We start from the raw sequence: 25,393 nt of genomic DNA on the forward strand, positions 1-25,393 counted from the left end.
GGGCTCCCAAAGTGTTAGGATTCCAAGGGTGAGCCACCATGCCTGACCAAAAGTCCTAGGTTACACACTTTTAAAGGATGAATTGTATGGTCTATGAATTACATCTCAATAAAGCTGTTAGGGAAAAAAAGGAAACAGTCCAATGGAGGCGCCCGTGCAGCACAGGCAGGCAGGTGGGCATCCGGCACACACAAGGAGCCCCGCTGGGCTCGGACCCTGGCTCTGTGTGTCCTGTCTGGCCCCCCAGCCTGCCCCCTCCTGTGTGGAGGAGATAACAGTCAGCCCAACTTCGGCAGGTGTGCAGGATTCAGCAAGTCAACACCTGGCACAGAGAAGCTGCCCCACAGATGTCGGTTTTGTCCCATTCCCGACCCCGACCTGGCCCTTGTGTCCCAGGAGGCAGTGTCTAGGGAGTCCTGGCCAGCTCTGCCCCTTGGGGCTGCACAACCCTGGCCAATGCCTCAGTTTCTTCCCCTGTCCAATGAGGATGCAAATGGTCCCTACTTCACAGGCCATCGGGATAAAAAGAATGTGTGGCTGGACATGTTGGAGCACACCTGTAATCTCAACACTTTCAGGGGCCAAGGCAGGAGGATCCCTTGGAACCAAGAGTTCAAGACCAGCCTGGGCAACAAAAAGAAGAAGAAGAATTGGCATACAGCAGGGGTTCCTAACCTGGGGCTTTCTGAGATGCCTACGGGCACTGGTGCTGTGGCAGGTGGGGCGACAGTGTCTCTCCATTGCATGGAGGCAACGCACTAGATGCTGCTCGGCATCCTTTATTTCTTGTTTTGAGATGGAGTTTCGCTCTTATCACCCAGGCTGGAGTACAGTGGTGCAATCTTAGCTCACTGGAACCTCCACCTCCCGGGTTCAAGCAATTCTCATGCCTCAGCCTCCAGAGTAGCTGGGATTACAGGCAACCGCCACTATACCCAGTTGATTTTTGTATTTTTAGTAGAGATTGGGTTTCACCAAATTGGCCAGGTGGGTCTTGAACTCCTGACCTCAGGTGATCTGCCCACCTCAGCCTCCCAAAGTGCTGGATTACAGGCGTGAGCCACTGCGCCTGGCCTCAACATCCTGTAGTACACAGGATGGCCCCCAAGAGAGTGGACCAACCCCAATGTGAACAGTGCCCGGCTGAAACACTGCTGTATGCCAAGTGCCCATACCAAGGGCTTTGTGATGGTCATGTCTGCTACCTGGCTAGCAGGGGTGTGGCCGAGTGCACCACTTACTCTGCCCACAGCACTCAGCTGCACAGAGGCCCAACAAGCACAGGAATAAACAAGTGAAGGAGATGCCTGTCCCTCTGACCCAGTAGATCCAGGGGGCCCACCTGCCACCCCGCAGCACCCCTGCCCCTAGCCCCACCCGTACACTCACAGGAGATGGCGAAGAGGGCCTTGACGCGCACCGTGTCGCAGGCATCACGGTCCAGCAGCCTCAGCAGCTTGCGCAGGGCACCCAGGCCCAGCACCTGCTCCTGGATGGCGGCCACATTCTGGCTGCACGTGCCGATGAGCTGTGCCGCCCGCCACCGCAGCCCCGCGGCCCCTGCCTCTAGGTACCGGCCCACCAGCAGGTGCATGCCCGACAGCTGGCAGAAGTCTGTGCCACAGAGAGGGGAGCAGAAAGAGGCCAGATGTTAGGAACTGAATCATGCCCCCCAAAATGCATGGCTGGATGTTCTGACCCCGGTACTTTGGAATGTGACTGTTTTTGGAGGTGGGATCTTTAAAGAGATGATTAAGGTAAAATGAAGCCCTGAGGGTGGGGCCTCAGGAAATCTGAGTGCTGTCCTGATAAGAGGAGATGAGGACACAGACGTCCACAGAGGGACGACCATGGAGGGAGGACACAGAAGGCACCTTCCACAAGCCAAGGAGAGGGGCTCAGGAGGAAGCAGCCCTGTCCACACCTTGCTCTCAGACTCCCAGCCTCCAGAACTGTGAGAAAATAAACTTCTGTTTTGTTGGCTTCCAGAAGGACCCAGCTCTCTCTAAACACCCAACCAGAGGTCCCTCCAAGCCCAGTGCAACTCTATTCCGTCGGCATTTTGGGCGTTAGGGCCCCAGGCTCCAGACTACTAAATTCCAGGACTGATCCTGGTCTTTGTGACAGTCTGAATGTCTCCAGGGTCAGCAAACCACAGCCCACCTCCTGTTTTTGTAAATACAGTGGCATTGGAGAGTGTGGCAGTTCCTCGAAAACTGAAGCAGAGTCCCCGGGACCCAGCAATTCCACACCAAGGCACAGACCCAACAGAACCGAAAGTAGGGACTTAGACACTTACACACGCAAGTTCGAGGCCGCCTCACTCACGAATGACCCGGACATCCTCAAAGGACAAAGGGATAATAAAAACTGGTCTGGCCATACAACCAAGTATTACTCAGCCATAAACAGGAACGAAGTGGCCCAGCGTGGTGGCTCACGCCTATAATCCCAGCACTTTGGGAGGCTGAGGTGGGTGAATCACTTGAGGCCAGGAGTTTGAGACCAGCCAGGGCAACTTAGCAAAACCCCATTGCTACTAAAAATACAAAAATTAGCCAGGCTTGGTGGCATGCACCTGTGCCGTTTGGGAGGCTGAGGTATAAGAATTGCTTAAGCCCGGCAGGTGGAGGTTGCAGTGAGCTGAGATTGCTCTACTTCACTCCAGCCTGGGCAACATAGCAAGACTTTTGACTCAAAAAAAAAAAGAGGGTGAGGGGAATAAAGCTCTGACACTGACACACGCCACCATCTGGGCAAGCCTTTAACACACTGCGCTGAGTGAAATCAGCCAGACACAAAAGGTCACATGTTACAGGCGTCTATATGAAATGTCCAGAACAGGCGAATTCATAGAGACAAAACACCGATGAGCGGTTGCCAGAGGGCCGGGGGAGGGCCTGCTTAATGGGTGCTGGGTGTCCTTCGGGGGTGACGGAGAAGTTCTGGAAACAGAGGTAGTGTTGCACTACATTGTGAACTGACAGTAAGTGGGGTAAACAGCCATGTGGGAGGATGCTCCCCTCAGCCCATCGTCATCAGCACTGGGCATCTTTACTAAGAAAAGATCCACATAGATATTGATGTTTATATAGAGAGAGCGCACAAGGCCAGGGAGGAAATGGTGTCTTTGGCTTTCGTGCTCATTTGATTACTAATAAGGTGTAAAATTGCTGCTGCTGTGACCGGACACTCAGCACCAGGCTTAGCACACAGCAGCTGCTCAACAGATATTTCCTGAACAAGCGAAAACGGAATGAAAGAGAAAAGTCGTTAAAAGCCATCCTGCGGATTGGAGCGGGGTTCTCTGCCCGGAGAAGGCTGGGAAACACTGGGGAAAAGCAAGCTGGGGGTCAGGGGCAGCTGCACTGCGGGTCTTCTCAGGGCACTGAATGCGCTCACAGAGGAGGCTTTCCCAAACTCCATCCAGCCCCTGTCCAAAATGAAGACACCTGGCCTCCCATGCCTGACACGTTACATTTACTCTATGCCTACGCGGGCCAGGGGGTTCTCTCAGCCCATCCTCACCAGCCTGTGTACAAGAGGAAGTGACCAGGAACTGCCCAAACCAGACTGCCACGTAGCCACACGACCTGAACCATGAACCAGGGAAGTGACACCCCAAATTCACGCTCTCAATGGCTACACCACACCAGCCCTGCAGACGGAAGTGGGCTCTCCTCAAACCTTCTGTCAGCTCTGCTGCTGGGAGAAAAACTGCCTCTACCTGGGTCTGCGAGGCCCTGCCCACCCCAGTGTTGTTTCTTGCACCTGGCCCCTCACTCACTCTGCTCCGCCTCAAGGGCCTGGCCGCTGTTTCTGAACACACCAGACACATTCTGGCCTCAGGGCCTTTGCCCTGGCTGTTCCCGCTGTCTAGAATGCTTTTCCCAGAGACCATCCCACAACTCTCACCTCACTTTAGGTCTCTGATCAAATGCTGGCCTGGGGAGGCCTTCTCTGCTCACATCGCCCCATGCCACTTTCTCTCTTGCACTCTGGGGAGTGGCAGTGGACACCCGGAGGACTAGGAGAGAAATGGCCTTCTCAGAGCTTATCAGGGAAGTTGGGGACCTGACCTGCCATGGTGGAAAGGAAGAGCCTTGCTCCTTATGGCAATGGAGGCGAGGAGGCTGGAGGCAGAAGGCCAGCGAGGAGGCTGATGGTGTGATCCCCAAGAGTAGGGACAAGAGCTGAGCGGCAGCAGGACAGGTGCAGAGGGGCAGGATGTCCTGGCAGGGGAAGCAGGGTACCTGCGGCATTGTCCATGTTCTCACACAGGTCGGCCAGCAGCTCCAGGGCCCCCTCTCGCTCCTGCTGGTCTGCCACCTGCTCCGCTTCACCGGCAGTGGGGGGCATGGGCTGTGACAGCACGCGGAGGCAGCTCTTCATCTGCTCCACCTCCTCCCGCTGGCCTCGGAAGGCGGCCGACATGGCCTCCTGAAGCCATTGACGCCTCTGGGGGACCAAGGCAAGCAGGAAAAGAGATATCTATCAGTCATTAACTAAAAAGTAACAGCCATACATAAAGACAACCAACAACTGAGAGCTGATGCCCCTTTGGTCAATAAATATTAGCTGGGCACGGTGGCTCATGCCTTTAATCCCAGCACTTTGGGAGGGAGAAGTGGGCAGAGCACCTGAGCTCAAGAGTTTGAGACCAGCCTGGGCAACATGGTGAAACCCCATCTCTACTAAAATACAAAAACTTAGCCAGGCATGGTGGTCTGAGCCTGTAGTCCCAGCTACTTGGGAGGCTGAGGTATAAGAGCTGCTTGAACCTGGGAGGTGGAGGTTGCGGTGAGCCGATATCACAACACCGCACTCCAGCCTGGACAATAGAGCAAGACTCTGTCTAAAACAGAAAAAACAATAATCTACTGAACATCTATTTTATTCACAGACACTTTTCTAGGTACTAGAGGCAGCCCCGGGCCAGACAGAAACCCCTGCTCTGGGGGTGGGGGTGGGGCTCACATTCAGGTTGAAGAGCAGTCAGTAAAGGAAATAAGCTCACACCTATGATCCCAGCACTTTGGGTGGCTGAGGCAGGGGGATCATTTGAGCCCAGGAATTCAAGAGCAGCCTGGGTAACATAGAGAGATTCCCATCTCCACAAAAAGGTGTTTTAAATTAGCCGGGCGTGGTGGTGCATGCCTGTGGTCCCAGAAAGCTGAGTGGGGAGGATGGCCCAGTTACTCAGAAAGCTGAGTGCGGAGAAGGCTGGAGCCCAGGAGTTTAAGGCTGCAGTGAGTGAGACCTTGTCTCTGAAAGAAAAATAAATGGGCTGGTCACCGACGGTCCCAGGGAGGCAATTGTGAGAAAAGCAGCAGGTGAGGGACTGAGCCAGGCCACACCTAGAAGAATGTTCCAGGCAGAAGGAACAGCCAGGAGGCCAACATGGTGGAGGCAGAGTGAGCAAGGAGGGAGGGAGAGGTGAGGGGAGCAGATGACATCAGGTCTTGCAAACTTTTGTAAAAACCTGGCATTTCCCTCTGGTGTGGGAAGCTGCCAGAGGGCACTGTTCAGAGAAGTGTGGGACACCTGCGTTGCTGTTGACTGAGGACAGACTGAGGAGAGGTGAGGGCAGGTGCAGGAAGATACATCAGGAGGCTACGGCTGAGACCAGGCAGGAGAGGAGGTGGTGTGAGCAGGGAGGAGAGAGGGTGGTGTGAGCAGGGAGGAGAGGGGGTGGTGTGAGCAGGGAGGAGAGGGGGTGGTGTGAGCAGGGAGGAGAGGGGGTGGTGTGAGCAGGGAGGAGAGGGGGTGGTGTGAGCAGGGAGGAGAGGGGGTGGTGTGAGCAGGGAGGAGAGGGGGTGGTGTGAGCAGGGAGGAGAGGGGGTGGTGTGAGCAGGGAGGAGAGGGGGTGGTGTGAGCAGGGAGGAGAGGGGGTGGTGTGAGCAGGGAGGAGAGGGGTGGTGTGAGCAGGGAGGAAAGAGGGAGTAGGCAGAAATGCCCAGATCCTGGACTTACTTTGAAAAGAGAACCAATTTGATGTAGTGAGTATGAGGTGTGACAGAAAGAGGTCAAGGATGACTCCAAGGTCTCAGTTCTGAGCAACCAGGAAAAGATGGGAAAGATAGCGCGAAAAGCAGGTTTGGAGTGGGAAGAGCAGAGATTAAAGCTCATTTTCAAATGTGTCAAATTTGAGGGATCTATTACACACCCAAGGTAGAAGACTGAGGAAGCTGCCTGAGGTCCAGAGTCGAGGTCCAGCCTAGACCAGAATTTCTAGCTTTAGCGCTAACGACACTCCGAGCTGGATCGTTCTCTCCTGGGCACTGGAAGATGCTGAGGAGCATCCCTGGCCTTCACCCACTGGTTGCCAGGATTCCCCTCCCTCCCGCTGTGACAACCACGAATGTCACACCAACTGTCCCCTGGGGAACAAAAATCACACCCGGTGGAGAACTACTGGCCTAGAGATATAAATTTGAGACTCATCAGAGTAAAGCCTTACAACAATATGAGGCCGGGTGCGGTGGTTCACACCTGTAATCCCAGCACTTTGGGAAGCCGAGGTGAGCAGAGCACCTGAGGTCATGAGCTCGAGACCAGTCTGGCCAACGTGGTGAAACCCCATCTCTACTAAAAAAGTACAACAGCCGGGCACGGTGGCTCAAGCCTGTAATCCCAGCACTTTGGGAGGCTGAGGCGGGTGGATCACGAAGTCAAGAGATCGAGACCATCCTGGTCAACATGGTGAAACCCCGTCTCTACTAAAAATACAAAAAAAAAAAAAAAAAAAAAATTAGCTGGGCATGGTGGCGCGTGCCTGTAATCCCAGCTACTCAGGAGGCTGAGGCGGGAGAATTGCCTGAACCCAGGAGGTGGAGGTTGCCGTGAGCCGAGATCGCACCATTGCACTCCGGCCTGGGTAACAAGAGCGAAACTCCATCTCAAAAAAAAAAAAGAAAAAGAAAAAACAATAAGCCAGGTGTGGTGGTATATGCCTGTAATCCCTGCTACTCAGGAGGCTGAGGCAAAGGAATCGCTTGAACCTGAAAGGCAGAGGTTGCAGTGAGCCAAGATTGCACCACTGCACTCCACCCTGGGCAACAGAATGAGACTCTGTCTCAAAAAAATAATAAAACTGAAAAGGAGATGAGAGCTAAAAAGTGAGCGCTGGAATTTTTTGGGGGGAGGGAGGGGAGCAGACCCTGTGTTGAGTACTCATAAGAGGTCTCCTTAGTCACAGTTCTAAATAAATTTGAGTGAGCCATTTAATGTTTCTGTGCTTGTTTCCTGCCTCACTATATCGTAAAGGTTCAATGACATCATGTATGTAAGTGGGTTAGCACAACGCTCTGTATACAGTAATTGCCAATTAAACATTATATATAATAGCTCTTGCTATTAATCTGCAAAACAACTCTAAGAGGTAAGTATCATTGTTATCCCTACTTCGCAGATGAGAAAACTGAGGCACAGAAAGGTTGTGACTTACCCAAGGTCACACAGTCAGCAATTAGCAAAACCTGAAAACAAACCCAAGCAGTCTAGGCCAGGTGTGGCAGCTCACACCTGTAATCTCAGCACTTTGGGAAGCCGAGGCAGGTGGATCACTTGAGTACAGGAGTTCAAGACCAGCCTGGCCAATATAGTGGAACCCCTCCTCTACTAAAAAGACACAAATTAGCCGGGGATGGTGGCCCATGCCTGTAATCCCAACTACTTGGGAGACTGAGGCATGAGCATTGCTTGAACCTGGGAGGCAGAGGTTGCAGGGAGCCAAGACTGCATCTCTGCACTCCAGCCAAGACTCTGCCCACCCCTCAAAAAAAAAGCAGCCTGACTACAGAGCCTGTGCTCTTCATGAAAACATACTGCTGCCTTGAGAAGCACTGTCTATGTGCTGGGCACTGTGTGCAGCCCTACTTAAAGTGGAAGCTCAGAACTACCCTATAAAGTAGTTATTATTATCAATTTGTAAATGAAGAAAACTGAGACTCAGAACGATTAAGTAATATACCCAAGGTCACACAGCTGGACAATACTGAATCCAGGTCGGTCTGACTCTGGAGAGGATCTGTTTCTTAGGCACTCTTGAGATCTGACCTTCAATCAACGATGACCCCATCTGGCACAAATTATAGCCCACAAAATGCCTCCACACCTGGACTCCTGCCTCCCACCCACTTGCTCCGCAAGTCACACTTCCCAAGGTACCTCTGTCTGTCCCCAAGCCCCTCACGCCAGCTTCTTCTTTACCTCCTCACTCATGGGCTCTGGAGGAGGGTCTGGTTCTTCAGAGCCCGCGGTGATGGCCATCTGCAGCAGGCCTTGGAGGTTGCGTGGGGGCCGGGAATTGCCCGACACCCCGGCCGAGGAGGAGCCGGAGCCGCCGCCGCCGCCGCCGCCACCGCCACCACCCCCTGAAGAACAACCCTGGGAGGCCGGGGGCAGCGCCAGGGGCAGACGGCTGCCCCTTGAGCCTTCGTCCGCCATGGGCCGTTTGTGAAGAAGGGAAGAATATGTTAGGGGGAGAAGGTGTTCACCGCTGAAGCTGCTCTGGTGTCCTGACGGGTCGATTCTTGAGGGTCTGCTGAGAAGGCGGCGTTTTAGGGGCGCTCGGTGCCCCCCCATCACCCCAAACCACTCTGCCCCCAGTCCCCTAAACCACAGCCCCTTTTCCTTCCTTCATACCCACAAGACCCTTCCCAAAAGTCATAAGCCCCTCCTTTCTCCCTGGCAACAGGCCCCACCCACTCTCCCTGGCAACAACTCCCCTTCCCCATCGCCACTGCGTGCGTCCCGTCTCTTAGCAACCTCACTGATCCGCCTCCGTAGCAACAAGCCCGCCCTTTGGACGCCTTAGCAACGAGTCTTCTCCCTCCTCTCCGAAGAGGGGCGCCGGAGTGGGTAGGATCTCACCTCCCCGGGTTCTCAAGCCGTCGCTGCTCCTACAGACAAAGTCGCCCGCACCCGACTCTCCTGGGCGCCGCCATCTTAACCGGAAATGCGCACGGTTTCACCCGGAAGTTTCAGGTGTACCCACCAAACCTCGGGCCGTGGATGAGGTTGAAGCCGTTGCCCGGCTCTCATCCCCTTCTCACTTGGCCGAATACTGCACTCGGCCCCGCTCCTCCCATCCAGGACCTGCCACCAAGCTAGGACGCGCCTTCGTGCATGCCCCGCCCCTTCACGCTCACGTCGCAGGCCGAAGCCCCGCCCCTGGCTCAGTTTTTGCACCTGAGCCCGCCCCCGATCCTTATTGCAAGCACCACCCCTGTCCTGACGCGAGCCCCGCCCCCACATCTGACCCCTCCCCTTACAACCCCGCCCACACTAACATTCCCTCCGGTTCTAGACCCATCACCTCTACCAGTTAGGTCCCGCCCTCTTTCCTTGCCCCGCCCACTCCATTGCTGTCCGTCGTGCGGGTACCTCATCCTTAGAGGATTTGGGACCTTACCCCCTAATCTGACTTTCCTGTCCACCGGGGCCACCACCCCATCTACTGGGGCCCTGGGGTCGCAAACGTAACGACTGGCCTGTGAGCCTTAGCCACCCCCCCAACGCCTCTCTCGGTCTCAGTTTACCCATTCGTCAAATGGAGCTGCAGCGTGGACCCCTCTCATCATCCAGCCTCTCCCTTATGGATTCTTTCCGATGTCTTGCTAGGTAGAGAGGAGAGGATTCGTGAGCCCTGGCCGGAAAGCAAAGTGCCCCAGAGCCTGGCAAGATCCAGAGCACCAGAGGAGCCAGCTTGGTGGGGAGGCCCAAGACCTCTGTGCCCCAGACATGGGAATTAGGCCTGGGCACGTGCTGGTGCGGGCCTGGTCTGCAGAGGTGTTGGCCCTGGGCTGGGCTTAAAGAAACTCTCGTGTTGGTCGTGAATAGGAGGCTTTTTTCCTCCAGGAAAAGGTTGTGCTCAACGCAAAATGGGCCCACAGTCACAAATGTTATCAACCACCTGCTGGGAGTGGTTGTGCAGAGGGATATTTTGGGCAGAAACGGGAAGACCAAACAGATAGGCTGTGGGTGTCCGCGTGCACGTGTGTGTGTGCCTGTGTGCCTGTGTGCGTGTGGTGTCTCTAGTACTGTGTTGTGAGATGCTCTGGGCCTGTGGATGTCCTATTATATTAGTTTCCTATTGCTACTGTTAACAAATTACTGAAAATGTGGCGGCTTCAAACAGCACACGTGTATTGTCTTGCAGTTATGGAGGGCAGAAATCCACAATGGGTTTCATGAGGCTGAAACCGAGCTGTCGGCGGGATTGCATGCCTTCTGGACGTGGAGTGTTTTCCTTGCCTCTTCCAGCTTCTAGAGGCCACACTCGTTCTTTGACAGGTGGCCCCATCACCCTGAGCTCTACGGTCCATCTTCCAACTGTCACTGACTGCTCCTGCATCGCTTTCACAAGTACTCTTATGATTCCATTGAGCTCACCCAAATAACTGGGATCACCTCCCTATCTCAGTGAAATGCACCAAGTCCCTTCAGCAATGCAAGATGACCTGTGCACAGATCCTGGGAATTTGGATGTGGATGTCCGAATACACGCCGGATGCAGTGTCTTAGGCCTATAATCTCACACTTTGGGAAGCCAAGATGGGAGGATCACTTGAAACCAAGAGTTCAAGACCCCCTGTGCAACATAACAAGACCCCCATCCCTACAAAAAAATACAAGAGTTAGCCATGTGTGATGGCATTTTCCTATAGTCACAGCTGCGTGGGAGGCTGCAGCAGGGGGGTCACTTGAGCCAAGAAGGTCGAGGCTGCAGGAAGCTATAATTGTCCCATGGCACTCCAGCCTGGGCAACAGAGGGAAGCTCCTGTCAAAAAAAAAAGAGAGAGTGATCATATAATTTTTCATCTATAGCAGCTGGCTCAAGCCTGTCATCCCAGCACGTTGGGAGGCCGAGGCGGGTGGATCACGAGGTCAAGAGATCAAGACCATCCTGGTCAACATGGTGAAACCCCGTCTCTACTAAAAATACAAAAAATTAGCTGGGCACGGTGGCGCGTGCCTGTAATCCCAGCTACTCGGGAGGCTGAGGCAGGAGAATTGCCTGAACCCAGGAGGCGGAGGTTGCGGTGAGCCGACATCGCGCCATTGCACTCCAGCCTGGGTAACAAGAGCGAAACTCCGTCTCAAAAAAAAAAAATAATTTCATCTCTAGCAAGATATTTGAGAGCAAAAAGGGATCCATTAATAGTTACAGAACTGGCCAGGTGCGGTGGTTCACACCCATAATTGGGAGGCCAAGGAGGGTGGATCATGAGGTCAGGAGTTTGAGACCAGCCTGGCCAACATGGGGAAACCCTGTCTCTACTAAATATGCAAAAAGAAGCCCTAGCACAGTGGCCTACACCTGTAATCCCAGCACTTTGGGAGGCTGAGGTGGGCGGATCATGAGGTCAGAAGTTCAAGACCAGCCTGGCTAACATGGTAAAACCCGATCTGCACTAAAAATACAAAAAATTAGATGAGTGTGGTGGCATATGCATGTAATCCCAGCTACTTGGAGACTGAGACGGGAGAATTGCTTGAACCCGGAAGGTGAAGGTTGCAGTGAGCTGAGATCGTGCCACTGCACTCCAGCCTGGGAGACAGAGCAAGACTCCATCTCAATAAATAAATAAATAAATAAATAAATAAAAACACACACACAAAAATTAGCCAGGTGTGGTGGTGCGTGCCTGTAATCCCAGCTACTCAGGAGGTTGAAGCAGGAGAATCAATTGAATCCAGGAAGCAGAGGTTGCAGTGAGCCGAGATTGTGCCACTGCACTCCAGCCTGGGAGACAGAGCAAAACTCTATCTTTTTTTTTTTTGAGACGGAGTTTCCCTCTTGTTACCCAGGCTGGAGTGCAATGGCACGATCTCGGCTCACCACAACCTCTGCCTCCTGGGTTCAGGCAATTCTCCTGCCTCAGCCTCCTGAGTAGCTGGGATTACAGGCACGCGCCACCGTGCCCAGCTAATTTTTTGTATTTTTAGTAGAGACGGGGTTTCACCATGTTGACCAGGATGGTCTCGATCTGTTGACCTCGTGATCCACCCGCCTCGGCCTCCCAAAGTGCTGGGATTACAGGCGTGAGCCACTGTGTCCGGCCAAAACTCTATCTTAAAAAAAAAAAAAAGAAAGTTACAGAGGACTGGGCATAAACCAGGACATATGGCCACTCTGCTTCTATGGGTCTGTATGATCCACTTCCTGGTCTCCTTTCTTCTTGCTCTCCCTCGCTCGCTCCTCTCAGCCGAACCAACCCCTTCAATGCTCCCACAACACACCAGACACACTCCTGCCACAGGACCTTTGCACGTGCTGTTTCCCTGCCTGGAATGCCCCTTGCCCTTCATGGCTCAAACTCTCATTTGGCTTCCTGGCCAACAAATTGCACCTTGCTCGACAGGCCCCTCTTGATGTCCTCCCCTGCTGTACTCACCTCCTCAGCATGCACGTGATTATCTAACACACCACACATTTTGCCCATTGACCTCGTTGATTACTGTTTCATCCGCTAGCATGGAAGCTCCACAGGACAGGGCTTTTTGCTGATTTAGGTCACTGCCATGTTCTTACTGATAGGTACAGTGCCTGGCTGAGATTTGGCACTCGTTAAAGATTTGTGGACTTAAGGTGTTGAATAGGGGACTTGGAAACTTCACAGGAGCCAAAGGGCTCCTGGGTGCATTTTATTTTATTTTTGTTACAGACGGAATCTCACTCTGTTGCTCAGGTTGGGGTGCAGTGGTGCAAACATAGCTCACTGCATCCTTTTGTGTGTGTGTGTGTGTGTGTGGGTTTTTTTTGAGACAGAGTTTCGCTCTTGTTACCCAGGCTGGAGTGCAATGGCGCGATCTCGGCTCACCGCAACCTCCGCCTCCTGGGTTCAGGCAATTCTCCTGCCTCAGCCTCCCGAGTAGCTGGGACTACAGGCACACGCCACCATGCCTGGCTAATTTTTAAAAATATTATTGTAGGGATGGGGTCTTGCTGTGTTGTCCAGGCTGATCTTAAGCAATCTTCCCACTTTGGTCTCCCAATATGTTGGGATTACAGGCATGAGCCACCTTGCCCAGCCCTGGGTGCTCTTTAGAGGGGACTTGAGAATTAAAGGGGTGTCTGACACTTTCGGGTACATGTCATAGAGGGATCTATGGCCTATGGGGAAAGCTAGTGGGGGCAGCCGGGTTACCCACAGGAAGAGCACACGCTGGGGAATGAGCTGCAGTGGGAATGTATGGGGTACACCGGGGCCCACGTGACGAGGTAAAGGACCCTGTGATGAGGACAGACAATACATGGGGGTCTAAAAGCATACACAGGGGCCTCAGGGGGTTCTGGAAGCTTCTCTGTAGAAGCAAACAGAATCCTAAATCACTCTGGGCTGTGGGTAGATATGGAGCCTTGACAGTGGCGGGGACACAGACCTTGCCCACAAAGACCTGGCTGGGTGAGCTTAGGGGGCTAGGGAAACAGAGATGAGTTTTGGGTCAGCAACTCCAAGAATTCTTTCCCTTCTCTGTCTCTGTCTCCCTAAATATATCCCCACCTCTCCCCAGCACGTGTCCCTCCACCTGTATGTACCCCCGGTCCCCCTGCAACCCCCCTGCCCCCACCTCTCTGGCTGGCCTTCCTCTCTCTGTCTCTCCGAGTCTCTGAGTCTCCAGCCCTCTGTCGGCTTCCAGCAGCTCTCTCTCCCTCTCCGTCTGTCTGCCCGGCTTGCCATTCCTTCCTTCTCTTCTGTCCCTGCCCATCTCTGCCCTCCCTCTCTGCCTCAGCCTGTCTCTGGTGGTCTCCATCCCTCCCGCGTCTCTGCCAGTGTCAGCCAGCATCTCTCTTTGTGTATCTCCATCTCTGCCCCATCTGTTGGGTCCTCTCTCTCTCTCCTCTCTCTCTCTCTCTCTCCTCCCTCCCCATCCTTCCCTCCATCCTCTCTCCTGCATCCTCCCACCTCATCTCCATCCCTCCAAATAGAGGCCCGCCCCCTCCCCCCCCCGCGCTCCCCCTCCCCCTCCGAAAGGGTTAACTTTGGGGAAGGGCCCGGAGTCCCCGGATGGTGATGTCAGCGTGCCGGAGAGAAAGGACGAGGTGGCGGGGGGAGGCGGAGAGGAGGAGGAGGCGGAGGAGAGAGGGCGCGTGGGGGGGGCGGGGGGGACCTCGGCCTGCAGCATCCGCCGGCCCGCACCTCAGACCCCCCCGGCGGGGGGAGGCGCAGGAAGCGGGGGGCCGGCCAGAAACGGGCTGGGGAGGGGGGGCCCCGCAGCCCCCCCGGGCCATGCTGACTCCCGGGGCCTGACCCCCCGGGCCAGCCCCCCCTCCCCCAGCTCCGCGGCCCGCCGACTGGGGGGGGCCAGCCCAGCCCCCTGGGGACCCCCGGAGACGTGGGGGGCAGCCGGGGGGGCCGGGACGGAGCGGTCGCCGGCCCCCACCGGAGAGACGGGGCGACCGGCCGCAGGGGGGGCGGCCGGGGAACCGGTCGGGCCGGGACCAAGGGCACCATGTCGTCCGGGGCCAAGGAGGGAGGCGGGGGCTCTCCTGCCTACCACCTCCCCCACCCCCACCCTCACCCACCCCAGCATGCCCAATATGTGGGCCCCTATCGGCTGGAGAAGACGCTGGGCAAAGGACAGACAGGTGAGCCTAGCAGAAGGGGATACCTGGGGCAGGAGCAGGGTGGAGGTGGGGGCACAGTAGGGATTCAGGGTATTGAAAGGGCAGGGGCTGGCTGCCCAGACCCCTGGGCCCTTCATAGAGAAGGGACTTGGAATTCAGACCCCTGAGACCCAGGGTGGAGGGGGTGGGGGGCACAGACTCTGAGGTCCTGGAGTAGAGGAGCTGGGGACCTGGACTCCTGGGTCTGAGGGAGGAGGGGCTGGGGGCCTGCACTCCTGGGTCTGAGGGAGGAGGGGCTGGGGGCCTGCACTCCTGAGTCTGAGAGAGGAGGGGCTGGGGGCCTGGACTCCGGGTCTGAGGGAGGAGGGGCTGGGGGCCTGCACTGCTGGGTGGTCTGAGGGAGGAGGGGCTGGGGGCCTGCACTCCTGGGTCTGAGGGAGCTGGAGGTGGGGTCCTGGACTCCCCGGTCTGAGGGAGGAGGGCTGGGGTCCTGGACTCCCGGGTCTGAGGGAGGAGGGCTGGGGTCCTGGACTCCCGGGTCTGAGGGAGGAGGGGCTGGGGTCCTGGACTCCCGGGTCTGAGGGAGGAGGGACTGGGGTCCTGGACTCCCGGGTCTGAGGGAGGGGGGACTGGGGTCCTGGACTCCTGGGTCTGAGGTAGGAAGGGCAGGGATCTGGACTCTGGGTCTGAGAGAGGAGGGTTTGGTGGTCTGGACTCCTAGGTCTGAAGGAGGAGGGGCTGGGAGCCTGAACTCTTGGGTCTGAGGGATGAGGGTGGTCGGAACCCCGAGTGTTGGGACAGGGAGTTTGGGGCCCCAATGTTCCAGCTCTCATAGGGACAGTGGCTGGAGGGGCTCCAGGGCAGGGGAGGGGAAGGAGGCGGCCTGCGGAGTGGGGCCGGCTGGGAGCTGAGGCTCTTGCTGCAGTACGGCTGCAGACTGGGGTGGAGTGCCTGTGTCCTGGGAAGCCTCTTCCCTCTCCACTGTCCTCTGGCCTCCTGCTCTCCAAGCATCGAGTTGGGGTGACGGGGCTGTGGGGCCTAGGATGCTGTCCCCCTCTGTGGTGTGCTGGCTCAGAGTGGGAAACAGGAGCGGGTGGGAAGGTGGGCTGCTGCAGGCGAGTCTCCTGGAGCGGCTGTGGAAAGGGCGCTCATCCTCTGCTGTTGCTAAGCGCTGGCCTCCGGCCTCGGCCACCTTCCTGCCGGATGGATGGTGGGTGGAGGTGACATGGGAGCTAAACACACAGGGTCTCTATGAAGCTCAGGGCCAGAGTCCACAGGAGTGGGGACCCTGTGATGACTAGGAGCTGTGACCCTAGGGAAAAGGAGAGGGCCAGAGCCCCAGATCCTGGTGGTAGGAGTGTGAAGGTGCTGCTGACCTGAATTCCTGAGTTACAAGAGACGAAGGGGTCAGACCTAGACTGAGTCTGAGGGAGGAGGGGCTGGGGCCTAGGCTCCTGGGTCTGAGGGAGGAGGAACTGGGGTCCTGGGCTCCTGGGTCTGAGGGAGGAGGAGCTGGGGTCCTGGGCTCCTGGGTCTGGGACAGAAGGGGCTGGGGGCCTGGACTCTTAGGTCTGAAGGAGGAGATGCTACGGGTCTGGACTCCTAGTCTGAGGGAGGAGGGGCTGGGGGTCTAGACTGCTGGGTCTGAGGGAGGAGGGGCTGGGGCCTAGGCTCCTGGGTCTGAGGGAGGAGGAGCTGGGGTCCTGGGCTCCTGGGTCTGAGGGAGGAGGAGCTGGGGTCCTGGGCTCCTGGGTCTGAGGGAGGAGGAGCTGGGGTTCTGGGCTCCTGGGTCTGAGGGAGGAGATGCTATGGGTCTGGACTCCTAGTCTGAGGGAGGAGGGGCTGGGGGGTCTAGACTGCTGGGTCTGAGGGAGGAGGGGCTGGGGCCTAGGCTCCTGGGTCTGAGGGAGGAGGAGCTGGGGTCCTGGGCTCCTGGGTCTGAGGGAGGAGGAGCTGGGGTCCTGGGCTCCTGGGTCTGAGGGAGGAGGAGCTGGGGTCCTGGGCTCCTGGGTCTGAGGGAGGAGGAGCTGGGGTCCTGGGCTCCTGGGTCTGAGGGAGGAGGAGCTGGGGTCCTGGGCTCCTGGGTCTGAGGGAGGAGGAGCTGGGGTCCTGGGCTCCTGGGTCTGAGGGAGGAGGAGCTGGGGGCCTGGGCTCCTGGGTCTGAGGGAGGAGGAGCTGGGGGCCTGGGCTCCTGGGTCTGGGACAGAAGGGGCTGGGGGCCTGGACTCTTAGGTCTGAAGGAGGAGATGCTACGGGTCTGGACTCCTAGTCTGAGGGAGGAGGGGCTGGGGGTCTAGACTGCTGGGTCTGAGGGAGGAGGGGTTGGGGGTCTGGACGCCTGGGCCTGTAGCTTTAGGGGCTAGCCAGGGCTGGGTCTGGCTTTGGGGGCTCAGGTCCTGGAGTTGAGAGTCTCCGGGAGAGGTGTGGGCTGGGAGACTGGACATACCTTTGGGGTCTGCGTCCTGTCTGTTATGGCTGCCACCAAGAGAACACCCAGGAAGGCAGTTGGGGCTGCAGAGTCGGGAGGAGGTGGAGGAGCAAATGTGAGATTATAGTCGGGAGTCATAGGGTCTCCAAAACACTGAAAGGCAGAGAATACAAGGAAGTGATGGGGAGAGAGACAGAGAAACAGAGAGAGAGGGGCTTGGAGGAGACAGACAGGGGAGACACGGTGAGGAAGGAATGCGTGGCAGGCAGGCTCCCTGGGACTGGGAGGGTGAGGGCCGGGTGGTGGCCCGTGGAGGAGGGGACGCATGGGTGATGGGCAGTAAGGAAGAACGGAAGTGGCAGCAGGGAAGGAGGAAGGGGGAAGGGGTGGCTTTGTGGGAGTGGGGGCTGTCAGCCCCAGGAGTTCAGGTCTGATGCATTTGGGCCACCATTAAAGCAGCCAGCTGGGGAAGGAGTGAACAGGGTGGCCAAGAGGGGACACGGGCGCTGAGGGGGAAGGGGACCTGACAGAACACCCCACGATTTCTGCTCCCCCAGGGCTGGTTAAACTCGGGGTGCACTGCATCACGGGTCAGAAGGTGGCCATCAAGATTGTGAACCGAGAAAAGCTGTCAGAGTCTGTGCTGATGAAGGTGTGTGTGCCTGCCGCGCCCCTTGCCCCTCAGTGGTTTCAAGTGCGTGATTCCGTGTGTCTGCGGGGGAGGCCTCTGGGCTGAGGGCAGGGACGGGCCGTGCTGACCTCTGTTCCCATGTCCCTGCCCCTCTTGGCCCTCAGGTGGAACGGGAGATTGCCATCCTGAAGCTTATCGAACACCCGCACGTCCTCAAGCTCCACGACGTCTACGAGAACAAGAAATATTTGTAGGTATTTATAGACACCCAGCCCTGCCCCATCCTCCTTCCCCAAGTTAGAGGGTGGGACTTCCCCAAAAACAGGGCGCAGGGGCGCCTGGGGAACCTGGAGCTCTCCGGGCTGGACCACTGGAGGCCCAGTCCCTTGCCTGTTGCACAGGGGAGTCCCCGACACACTGGGAACCCCACTGTTCCCACGCTGTGTTGGATCCGAGGCTAAAGACAGGGCGGCCGAGCTCCAGCTCCTCACCCTGCTGTACTGCTAGGGTGCCCGAGACCAGACCCAATTTACCATGGGCAGATGCCCCTGTTTGTAAGGCAAGGGGCCTAGCAAAGCCCAAAGGATCTTCCCAAACCCCCGCCTCTGGAGCACTGGAGAGTCCCCCTCCTCCTCGGCATAACTTCGCGTCCTATGGCTGGACACCCCAACAATGGGCCGCCTTAGGAGTTCTGAGTCAGTTTCTCAAAGTCAGTCACCCACCAGGAAGGATGGGGGTGGGGGCCCAGCTGTACAAGCTCCAGAGAATGGGCCTCTTTGTCCAAACTCTGGTGACCCAAAGGACAGCTGGGCTGGGTGGCGGGAGAGGGGACAGCCCCCCAACCCCCCGCACCCAATGCCCACGATGAACTGACATGAGGTCCATCCATGCTGAGGCAGGTTTCACACGCAGGAAGCTGCCTTCCCTGGTGCTCATGAGACTTGCTTTCAGGCTTTCCCAGGTGTGGTGGTAGGAGGGAGTATTGTCCAAACCAGGGCACTGTCGCCCCCACTCCACCCTTGGCATAGGGAGGCAGGGCCATGGGAGTTTATGCTTTGGGCAGGAATCTCAGCCATCTAAGAACTCAGAGAAATTGAGCTCTTGGGGCCAGGCACAGTGGCTAACATCTGTAATCCAGCACTTTGGGAGGCCAAGGTGGGCGGATTGCTTGAAGAGTTTGACACCAGCCTGGGCAACCTGCCAGAACCCTGTCTCTACAAAAAATACAAAAATCAGCTGGGCATGGTGGTGTGCACCTGTAGCCCCTGCTACTTGGGGGGCTGAGGTGGGAGGATTGCCTGATCCTGGTAGGTTGAGGCTGGAGTGAGCTGTTTTTGTGCTGCTGTAGTCCAGCACGAAGTGAGACCCTATCTCAAAAAAAAAAGAAATTGAGCTTTTGTTTCCCAGAAGCTGATGGGAATTAGCATTAACCTCCCAGAGCCTGATGGGATTTGGAGTCTAGAATCCAAATGGTTGATGGAAGCTGGGCGCGGTGGCTCACACCTGTAATCCCAGCACTTTGGGAGGCCGAGGAGCGTAGATCACCTAAAGTCGGGAGTTCAAGACCAGCCTGGCCAACATGGCGAAACCCTGTCTCTACTAAAAATACAAAAAGTAACTGAGTGTGGTGGCATACATCTGCAGTCTCAGATTCTTGGGAGGCTGAGGTGGGAGAATTGCTTGAACCTGGGAGGCAGAGACTGCAGTGAGCTGAGATCATGCCACTGCTTTCCAGCATAACAGAGCAAGACTCTCTCTCAGAAAAAGAAAAGAAAAAACCCAAACAACAACAACAAAAAAGCAAATGGTTGACGGAAACTGGGATCCCCTGTGTCCCAGAGGCTTATGGGAAGTGGGGGTTTAGAACTTCTAGGAGCTGACGGGAGTTGTCATCTGTGGCCTCACAGAAGGTAGCTTGCACTGGTGCACCTTGCAGTCATTAATGCCCAAAATTAAATCAAACTTGAGTTTCTTCATCCCAGAGGAAAACAGAGGCTTGGCTTCCTAGGGGCTAATAGGAGTAGGGGTATCTTTACTTCCCAGGCTCCTGTAAGAATTGGGGTCTTTGTCCTTCAGGCGCTAATAGAGTTGCCTTATCTCCTGAAACCATTAGGAGTCAGAGTGTTGATTCCCCTCTGAAGTTGGCATGGGAGGCTCTGCTGCCCAGGGCTAATGGGAGTTGAGTTTCGTTTCTTAGAGGCTGGTGGAAACTGGAGTCACTTCCTCCAAGGGAATGATGGGAACTGGAGTCTCTTTCTCCCAAGGACCCATGGGAATTGGAGTCTCTTCCTCTCAAGGGTCACGGGAATTGGAGTTCTCTGCCTCCAGGGGCCAATGGAAGTGGGAAGCCAGGCCCTTTGGTCATCCACATGCCCCTTCCAGCCCTCTGCCCCCTCTATATCCTTCAGGTACCTGGTTCTGGAGCACGTCTCAGGGGGTGAGCTATTCGACTACCTGGTAAAGAAGGGGAGACTGACGCCCAAGGAGGCCCGTAAGTTCTTCCGCCAGATCGTGTCTGCGCTGGACTTCTGCCACAGCTACTCCATCTGGTGAGCGGGCAGCTTGAGGGCGAGGCAGGGCTGGGGGCTGCCCAGGGGACAGGCCCTTGGGGGCATGTGGAAGTCTGAGCAAAAGCCATGTGGTCTGCCCCCAAATCCTTTATCCCATTGAGACATAACTCATATACCACAAAATTCCTCCTTTTAAAGTGGTTTGTGATATATTTGCAGTGGTATACATCTGCTACTATGGACTTTTAGAATTCTAGAACATTTTAGAACATTTTTATCACCCTGCACACATTAAGTAAGCAGTCACTCCCCATTTTCCTCCTGCCTCCCAGCCTTGGCAACCTACTTTCTGTCTGTATGGATTTACCTATTCCAGTCACTTCATATAAATGGAATCATACCATACATGGCCCTTTTCATATTGTTTGTTTTGTTTTTGAGACAGAGTTTTGCTCTTGTCACCTAGCAGGAGTGCAATGGCATGATCTTGGCTCACTGCAACCTCCGCCTCCCAGGTTCAATTGATTCTCCTGTCTCAGCCTCCCAAGTAGCTGGGATTACAGGTACATGCCACCGCACCCGGCTAATTTTGTATTTTTTCAGTAGAGACGGGGTTTCACCATGTTGGCCAGGCTGGTCTTGAACTCCTGACCTCAGGTGATCTGCCCACCTCAGCCTCCCAAAGAGCTGGGATTACAGGTGTGAGCCACCACGCCAGGATACATGGCCCCTTGTGACTGGCTTCTGTAACCCAGCAAAGTGTCTTCCATTTTCATGCATATTCCAGCACTTATCAATACTTTGATTCCTTTTCATGGCTGAATAATATTCCATTGTACGGACAGGCCACATTTGTTTATCCGTTCACCTGTTGATGGACAGTTTGGTTCTTCCCCCTTCCTGTTTATGATGAATAACAGCCATGAACACTCACGTTCAAGTTTTCGCGCACACCTACGTTCTCGGTTCTCTTGGGCACAGACCTAGGAGTGGAATTGCTGGGTCATGTGGCAGTCTCTAGCCTTTTGAGGGACTGCCAGCCTGTTTTCCGAAGTGCTTCACAATTTGATGGTTCTAATCTCTGCCCACCCTCATCAACACCTGTTGTTATCTCTCTTTCATTAGAGCAATCTTAGTGGATGTGAAGCAGCATCTGATTGGGGTTTTGCTTTGCATTTCTCTAAGGATTTCTGATGTTGGGCATCTTTTTATATGTTTATTGGTCACATAGATTTGGAGAAATATTCATTCAGATTCTTTGCCCCCCCCCTTTTTTTTTTTTTTTTGAGACCGAGTCTTGCTCTGTTGCCCAGGCTGGAATGCAGTGGCGTGATCTCAACTCACTGCAACCTCTGCCTCCTAGGTTCAACTGATTCTTCTGCCTTAGCCTCCCAAGTAGCTGAGATTACAGGCATGTGCCACCAAGCCTGGTTAATTTTTGTATTTTTAGTAGAGACAGGGTTTTACCATGTTGCCTGGGCTGGTCTTGAACTCCTAACTTCAGGTGATCTGCCCACCTCAGCCTCCTAAAGTGTTAGGATTACAGGTGTGAGCCACCGTGCCCTGCCTCTTTGCCCATTTTTAATTCAGTTATTTTTTTAAAATTTGATTTAGTCTTTTTATGATTGATTTGTAACACTTCTTTATTCTTGGAAGAAAAGATAACTCTAGGAATAACTCCTAAAACTTATTTATTCTGGGCTGGACTTAGTGGCTCACACCTGTAATCCCAGCACTTTGGGAAGCCGAGGCGGGTAGATGATGAGGTTAGAAGTTCAAGTCCAGCCTGGCCAACATAGTGAAACCTCGTCTCTACTAAAACTCCAAAAATTAGCCGAGTGTAATGGCAACTACAGTCCCAGCTACTTGGGAGGCTGGGGCGGTAGAACTGTTTGAACCCAGGAGGCGGGGGTTACAGTGAGCCCAGATCCTGCCACTGCACTCCAGCCTGGGTGACTGAGCAACATTTTTATAACTGGTAAGGTGCAAAATGAATGCTTTCTTCTTTTAGCCTCCTTTGTCTGCATATCCCTCCCACTGAGATGTGTTTCGGAGATGGGGTGAGGATCAGGGTGAAGGGGCTCAGACCTGGGGTGAAGGTTGCTGATAAAAAGGCCGCCTGTAGGCCGGGCACGGTGGCTCAAGCCTGTCATCCCAGCACTTTGGGAGGCCGAGGAGGGTGGATCATGAGGTCAAGAGATCGAGACCATCCTGGTCAACATGGTGAAACCCTGTCTCTACTAAAAATACAAAAATTAGCTGGGCATGGTGGTGCGTGCCTGTAATCCCAGCTACTCAGGAGGCTGAGGCAGGAGAATTGCCTGAACCCAGGAGGCAGAGGTTGCAGTGAGCCGAGATCGCGCCATTGCACTCCAGCCTGGGTAACAAGAGCGAAATTCCATCTCAAAAAGAAAAAAAAAAAAAGGCTGCCTGTTTAAATTTTCAGTTTTTGGGTTTTTAAAAAATATTTTTTTTTTTTTTTTTGAGACAGAGTTTCGCTGTTGTTACCCAGGCTGGAGTGCAATGGCACGATCTCGGCTCACTGCAACCTCCGCCTCCTGGGTTCAAGCAGTTCTCCTCCCTCAGCCTCCTGAGTAGCTGGGACTACTCAGCTAATTTTTGTATTTTTAGTAGAGATGGGGTTTCACCATGTTGACCAGGATGGTCTCGATCTCTTGACCTTGTGATCCACCCGCCTCGGCCTCCCAAAGTGCTGGGATGACCGGCTTGAGCCACAGCACCTAGCCCTGTTTAAATGTTGACACCTTCCTATTGACAAGATTGTCAAAACCCTGACATTAAAACCCTGGCCTCCAGGGGGAGATGTTCAACATACTTAACAAGTATGACCCAGCTGATGGCCAGGCAAATGGAAACTGCAGAAATCTTACACTTCCCCTCGCCCCAGACGTCAACCCTTAAATCTTGAGGACTTTGGTTCAGCGGTGGGAAGGTCCCAAGAGAGGGACCAAGGGTTTTAAGAACCAGCCTCGTATCAGCTTTACCTCAAAATATCTTGCTTTGTACAAATTCAAATACTTACAGATAAACGAATATGATGTCTGGGATCTCCTATAAATGAATGTGGGCGGGGGGAGAACGTAAGGGACGTAAATGAGATAAGACTGGACCTAAGTTGATGGTGGATGAAGCTGGGAGGTGGGTAAGTTAGGCTTCCTCATACTTCCTCTCCAGTTTTGGGTAAGTCTGTGATTGTCTGTTATAAAAAGTTTCCAAAGCCAGATGTGATGAGGCACACCTGTGGTAGCAGCTTCTCAGGAGGCTGAGGCCAGAGGATCACTTGTGCTGGGGAGGTCGTGGCTGCAGTGAGCTATGATCGTGCCACTGTGCTCCAGGCTGGGCCACACAGTGGGACCCCACCTCTAAAAATACACTTGATCTTAGCCAAAAAGCTAAGAAGCGATGCCCATTTCTAAAATTAAAACATAAAAAAGGCTGGGAGCGGTGGCTCTCGCCTGTAATCCCGGCACTTTGGGAGGCTGAGGCAGGCAGATCACCCAAGGTCAGGAGTCTGAGACCAGCCTGGCCAACATGGTAAAAACCCGGTCTCTACTAAAAATCCAAAAATTAGCCAGGTGTGGTGGCGCATGCCTGTAGTCCCAGCTACTTGGGAGGCTGAGGCAAGAGAATTGCTGGAACCCAGGAGGCGGAGGTTGCAGTGAGCCGAAATCATGCCACTGCACTCCAGCCTGGGCGACAGTGCGAGACTCCATCTTAAAATAAATAAGGCCAGATGTGGTGGCTACTCCGAGACCGAGGCAGGAGAATCACTTGAATCCAGGAGGTGGAGGCTGCAGTGAGCTGAGATGGTGTTTGCACTCCAGCCTGAGCAACAGAGCAAGACTCCGTCTCAAAAATAAAATAAAATAAAAAGAACATTTAAAAATAGACCAGGCCGGGCGCGGTGGCTCACGCCTGTGATCCCAGCACTTTGGGAGGCTGAGGCGGGTGGATCATGAGGTCAAGAGATGGAAACCATCCTGGTCAACATGGTGAAACCCCATCTCTACTAAAAATACAAAAATTAGCTGGGCATGGTGGTGCCTGCCTGTAATCCCAGCTACTCAGGAGGCTGAGGCAGGAGAATTGCCTGAACCCAGGAGGCAGAGGTTGCGGTGAGCCGAGATCTCTCCATTGTACTCTAGCCTGGGTAACAAGAGCAAAACTCCATCTCAAAAAAAAAAAAAAAGACCAAAATAAATGAATGATAATTAATGGTCTCTCACCCCCTGAAAAACCCAAAAGTATGCAGCAGTGTTCCACTGTGAGAGCCAGCAAGTGGGGCCTGGGCCTCCTGGGAGGAAGGAAGAGGCCTGAGCCCCACCTGGCTGTCGCAGCCACAGAGACCTGAAGCCCGAGAACCTGCTTTTGGATGAGAAAAACAACATCCGCATTGCAGACTTCGGCATGGCGTCCCTGCAGGTGGGGGACAGCCTCCTGGAGACCAGCTGCGGGTGAGTGCGCGTCCGCCTCCCGAGGCCCTGGGCAGGGGCGTACAAGCCGGCTGGAGGCTCACATCAGCTCTCTCCCTCAGGTCCCCCCATTATGCGTGTCCAGAGGTGATTAAGGTGAGTGAGGGGCAGGTGGAGGGGAGGGGGTGGCGGCGGCAGTGAGGGTGGTGTAGTCACAACTGGCCTTTCCCTTCCAGGGGGAGAAGTATGACGGGCGCCGGGCAGACATGTGGAGCTGTGGAGTCATCCTCTTCGCCCTGCTCGTGGTAAGGGGCCCTCACCTGTCCTGCCATTTCTAGACCAATCCCACATGCTGGGAGCATAGGACAATACATTCCGTCCTCACTGGGGGTCATCTCTGGTATTTATTTATTATTTTTAATTTTTCTATTTATTAAAAAAATTTTTTTGAGACAGTGTCTCACCCTGTCGCCCAGGCTGGAGTGCAGTGGCACAATCTCGGCTCACTGCCACCTCCTGGGTTCAAGCAGTTCTCCTGCCTCAGCCTCCCAGGTAGCTGGGATTACAGGCGCCCACCACCACACCCAGCTAATTTTTGTATTTTTAGTAGAGACTGGGTTTCATCATGTTAACCAGGTTAGTTTCAAACTCCTGGCCTCAAGTGATCCAACCGCTTCGGCCTCCCGGAATGCTGGAATTACAACCGTGAGCCACTGCGCCCAGCAGTTCATTATTTTTATTTATTTTTATGCTTTTGAGACAGGGTCTCTGTTGCCCAGCCTGGAGTGCAGTGGCACCATCTCAGCTCACATCACA

The 25,393-nt window shown here is 54.9% G+C and overlaps 2 protein-coding genes across 11 annotated transcripts in view; one reads left to right on the plus strand and one right to left on the minus strand.

Moving 5' to 3' along the window:
- HSPBP1 (HSPA (Hsp70) binding protein 1) overlaps positions 1 to 13,865 on the minus strand; it is a 29,111-nt gene extending 15,246 nt beyond the window's left edge. The window contains exons 1-4 of one of the 8 annotated variants that reach the window (XM_035285958.3): positions 8,875 to 9,150; positions 8,212 to 8,542; positions 4,254 to 4,458; positions 1,390 to 1,614 (exon numbers count right to left, since the gene is read on the minus strand). In XM_035285958.3, the coding sequence (XP_035141849.3) occupies positions 1,390 to 1,614; positions 4,254 to 4,458; positions 8,212 to 8,448 (667 nt within the window). In that variant the 5' untranslated portion in view covers positions 8,449 to 8,542; positions 8,875 to 9,150. Of the gene's footprint in view, positions 1 to 1,389; positions 1,615 to 4,253; positions 4,459 to 8,169; positions 8,602 to 8,769; positions 9,151 to 13,578 lie in introns of those variants that run through there. The other 7 variants (XM_078360898.1, XM_035285962.3, XM_035285960.3 and 4 more) reach the window with 7 other exon arrangements.
- Positions 13,135 to 25,393, plus strand: part of BRSK1 (BR serine/threonine kinase 1) — a 28,156-nt gene continuing 15,897 nt past the window's right edge. The window contains exons 1-8 of one of the 3 annotated variants that reach the window (XM_035285955.3): positions 13,135 to 13,228; positions 14,539 to 14,596; positions 17,561 to 17,655; positions 17,799 to 17,884; positions 20,043 to 20,183; positions 24,503 to 24,619; positions 24,700 to 24,733; positions 24,814 to 24,882. In XM_035285955.3, coding sequence (XP_035141846.1) covers positions 13,196 to 13,228; positions 14,539 to 14,596; positions 17,561 to 17,655; positions 17,799 to 17,884; positions 20,043 to 20,183; positions 24,503 to 24,619; positions 24,700 to 24,733; positions 24,814 to 24,882 — 633 coding nt within the window. In that variant the 5' untranslated portion in view covers positions 13,135 to 13,195. Of the gene's footprint in view, positions 13,229 to 14,013; positions 14,051 to 14,538; positions 14,597 to 15,498; positions 15,786 to 17,560; positions 17,656 to 17,798; positions 17,885 to 20,042; positions 20,184 to 24,502; positions 24,620 to 24,699; positions 24,734 to 24,813; positions 24,883 to 25,393 lie in introns of those variants that run through there. The other 2 variants (XM_078360896.1, XM_035285956.3) reach the window with 2 other exon arrangements.

This window comes from Callithrix jacchus, chromosome 22, assembly GCF_049354715.1.
Source record: "Callithrix jacchus isolate 240 chromosome 22, calJac240_pri, whole genome shotgun sequence".
In the NCBI taxonomy this organism is placed as follows: Eukaryota; Metazoa; Chordata; class Mammalia; order Primates; family Cebidae; genus Callithrix; species Callithrix jacchus.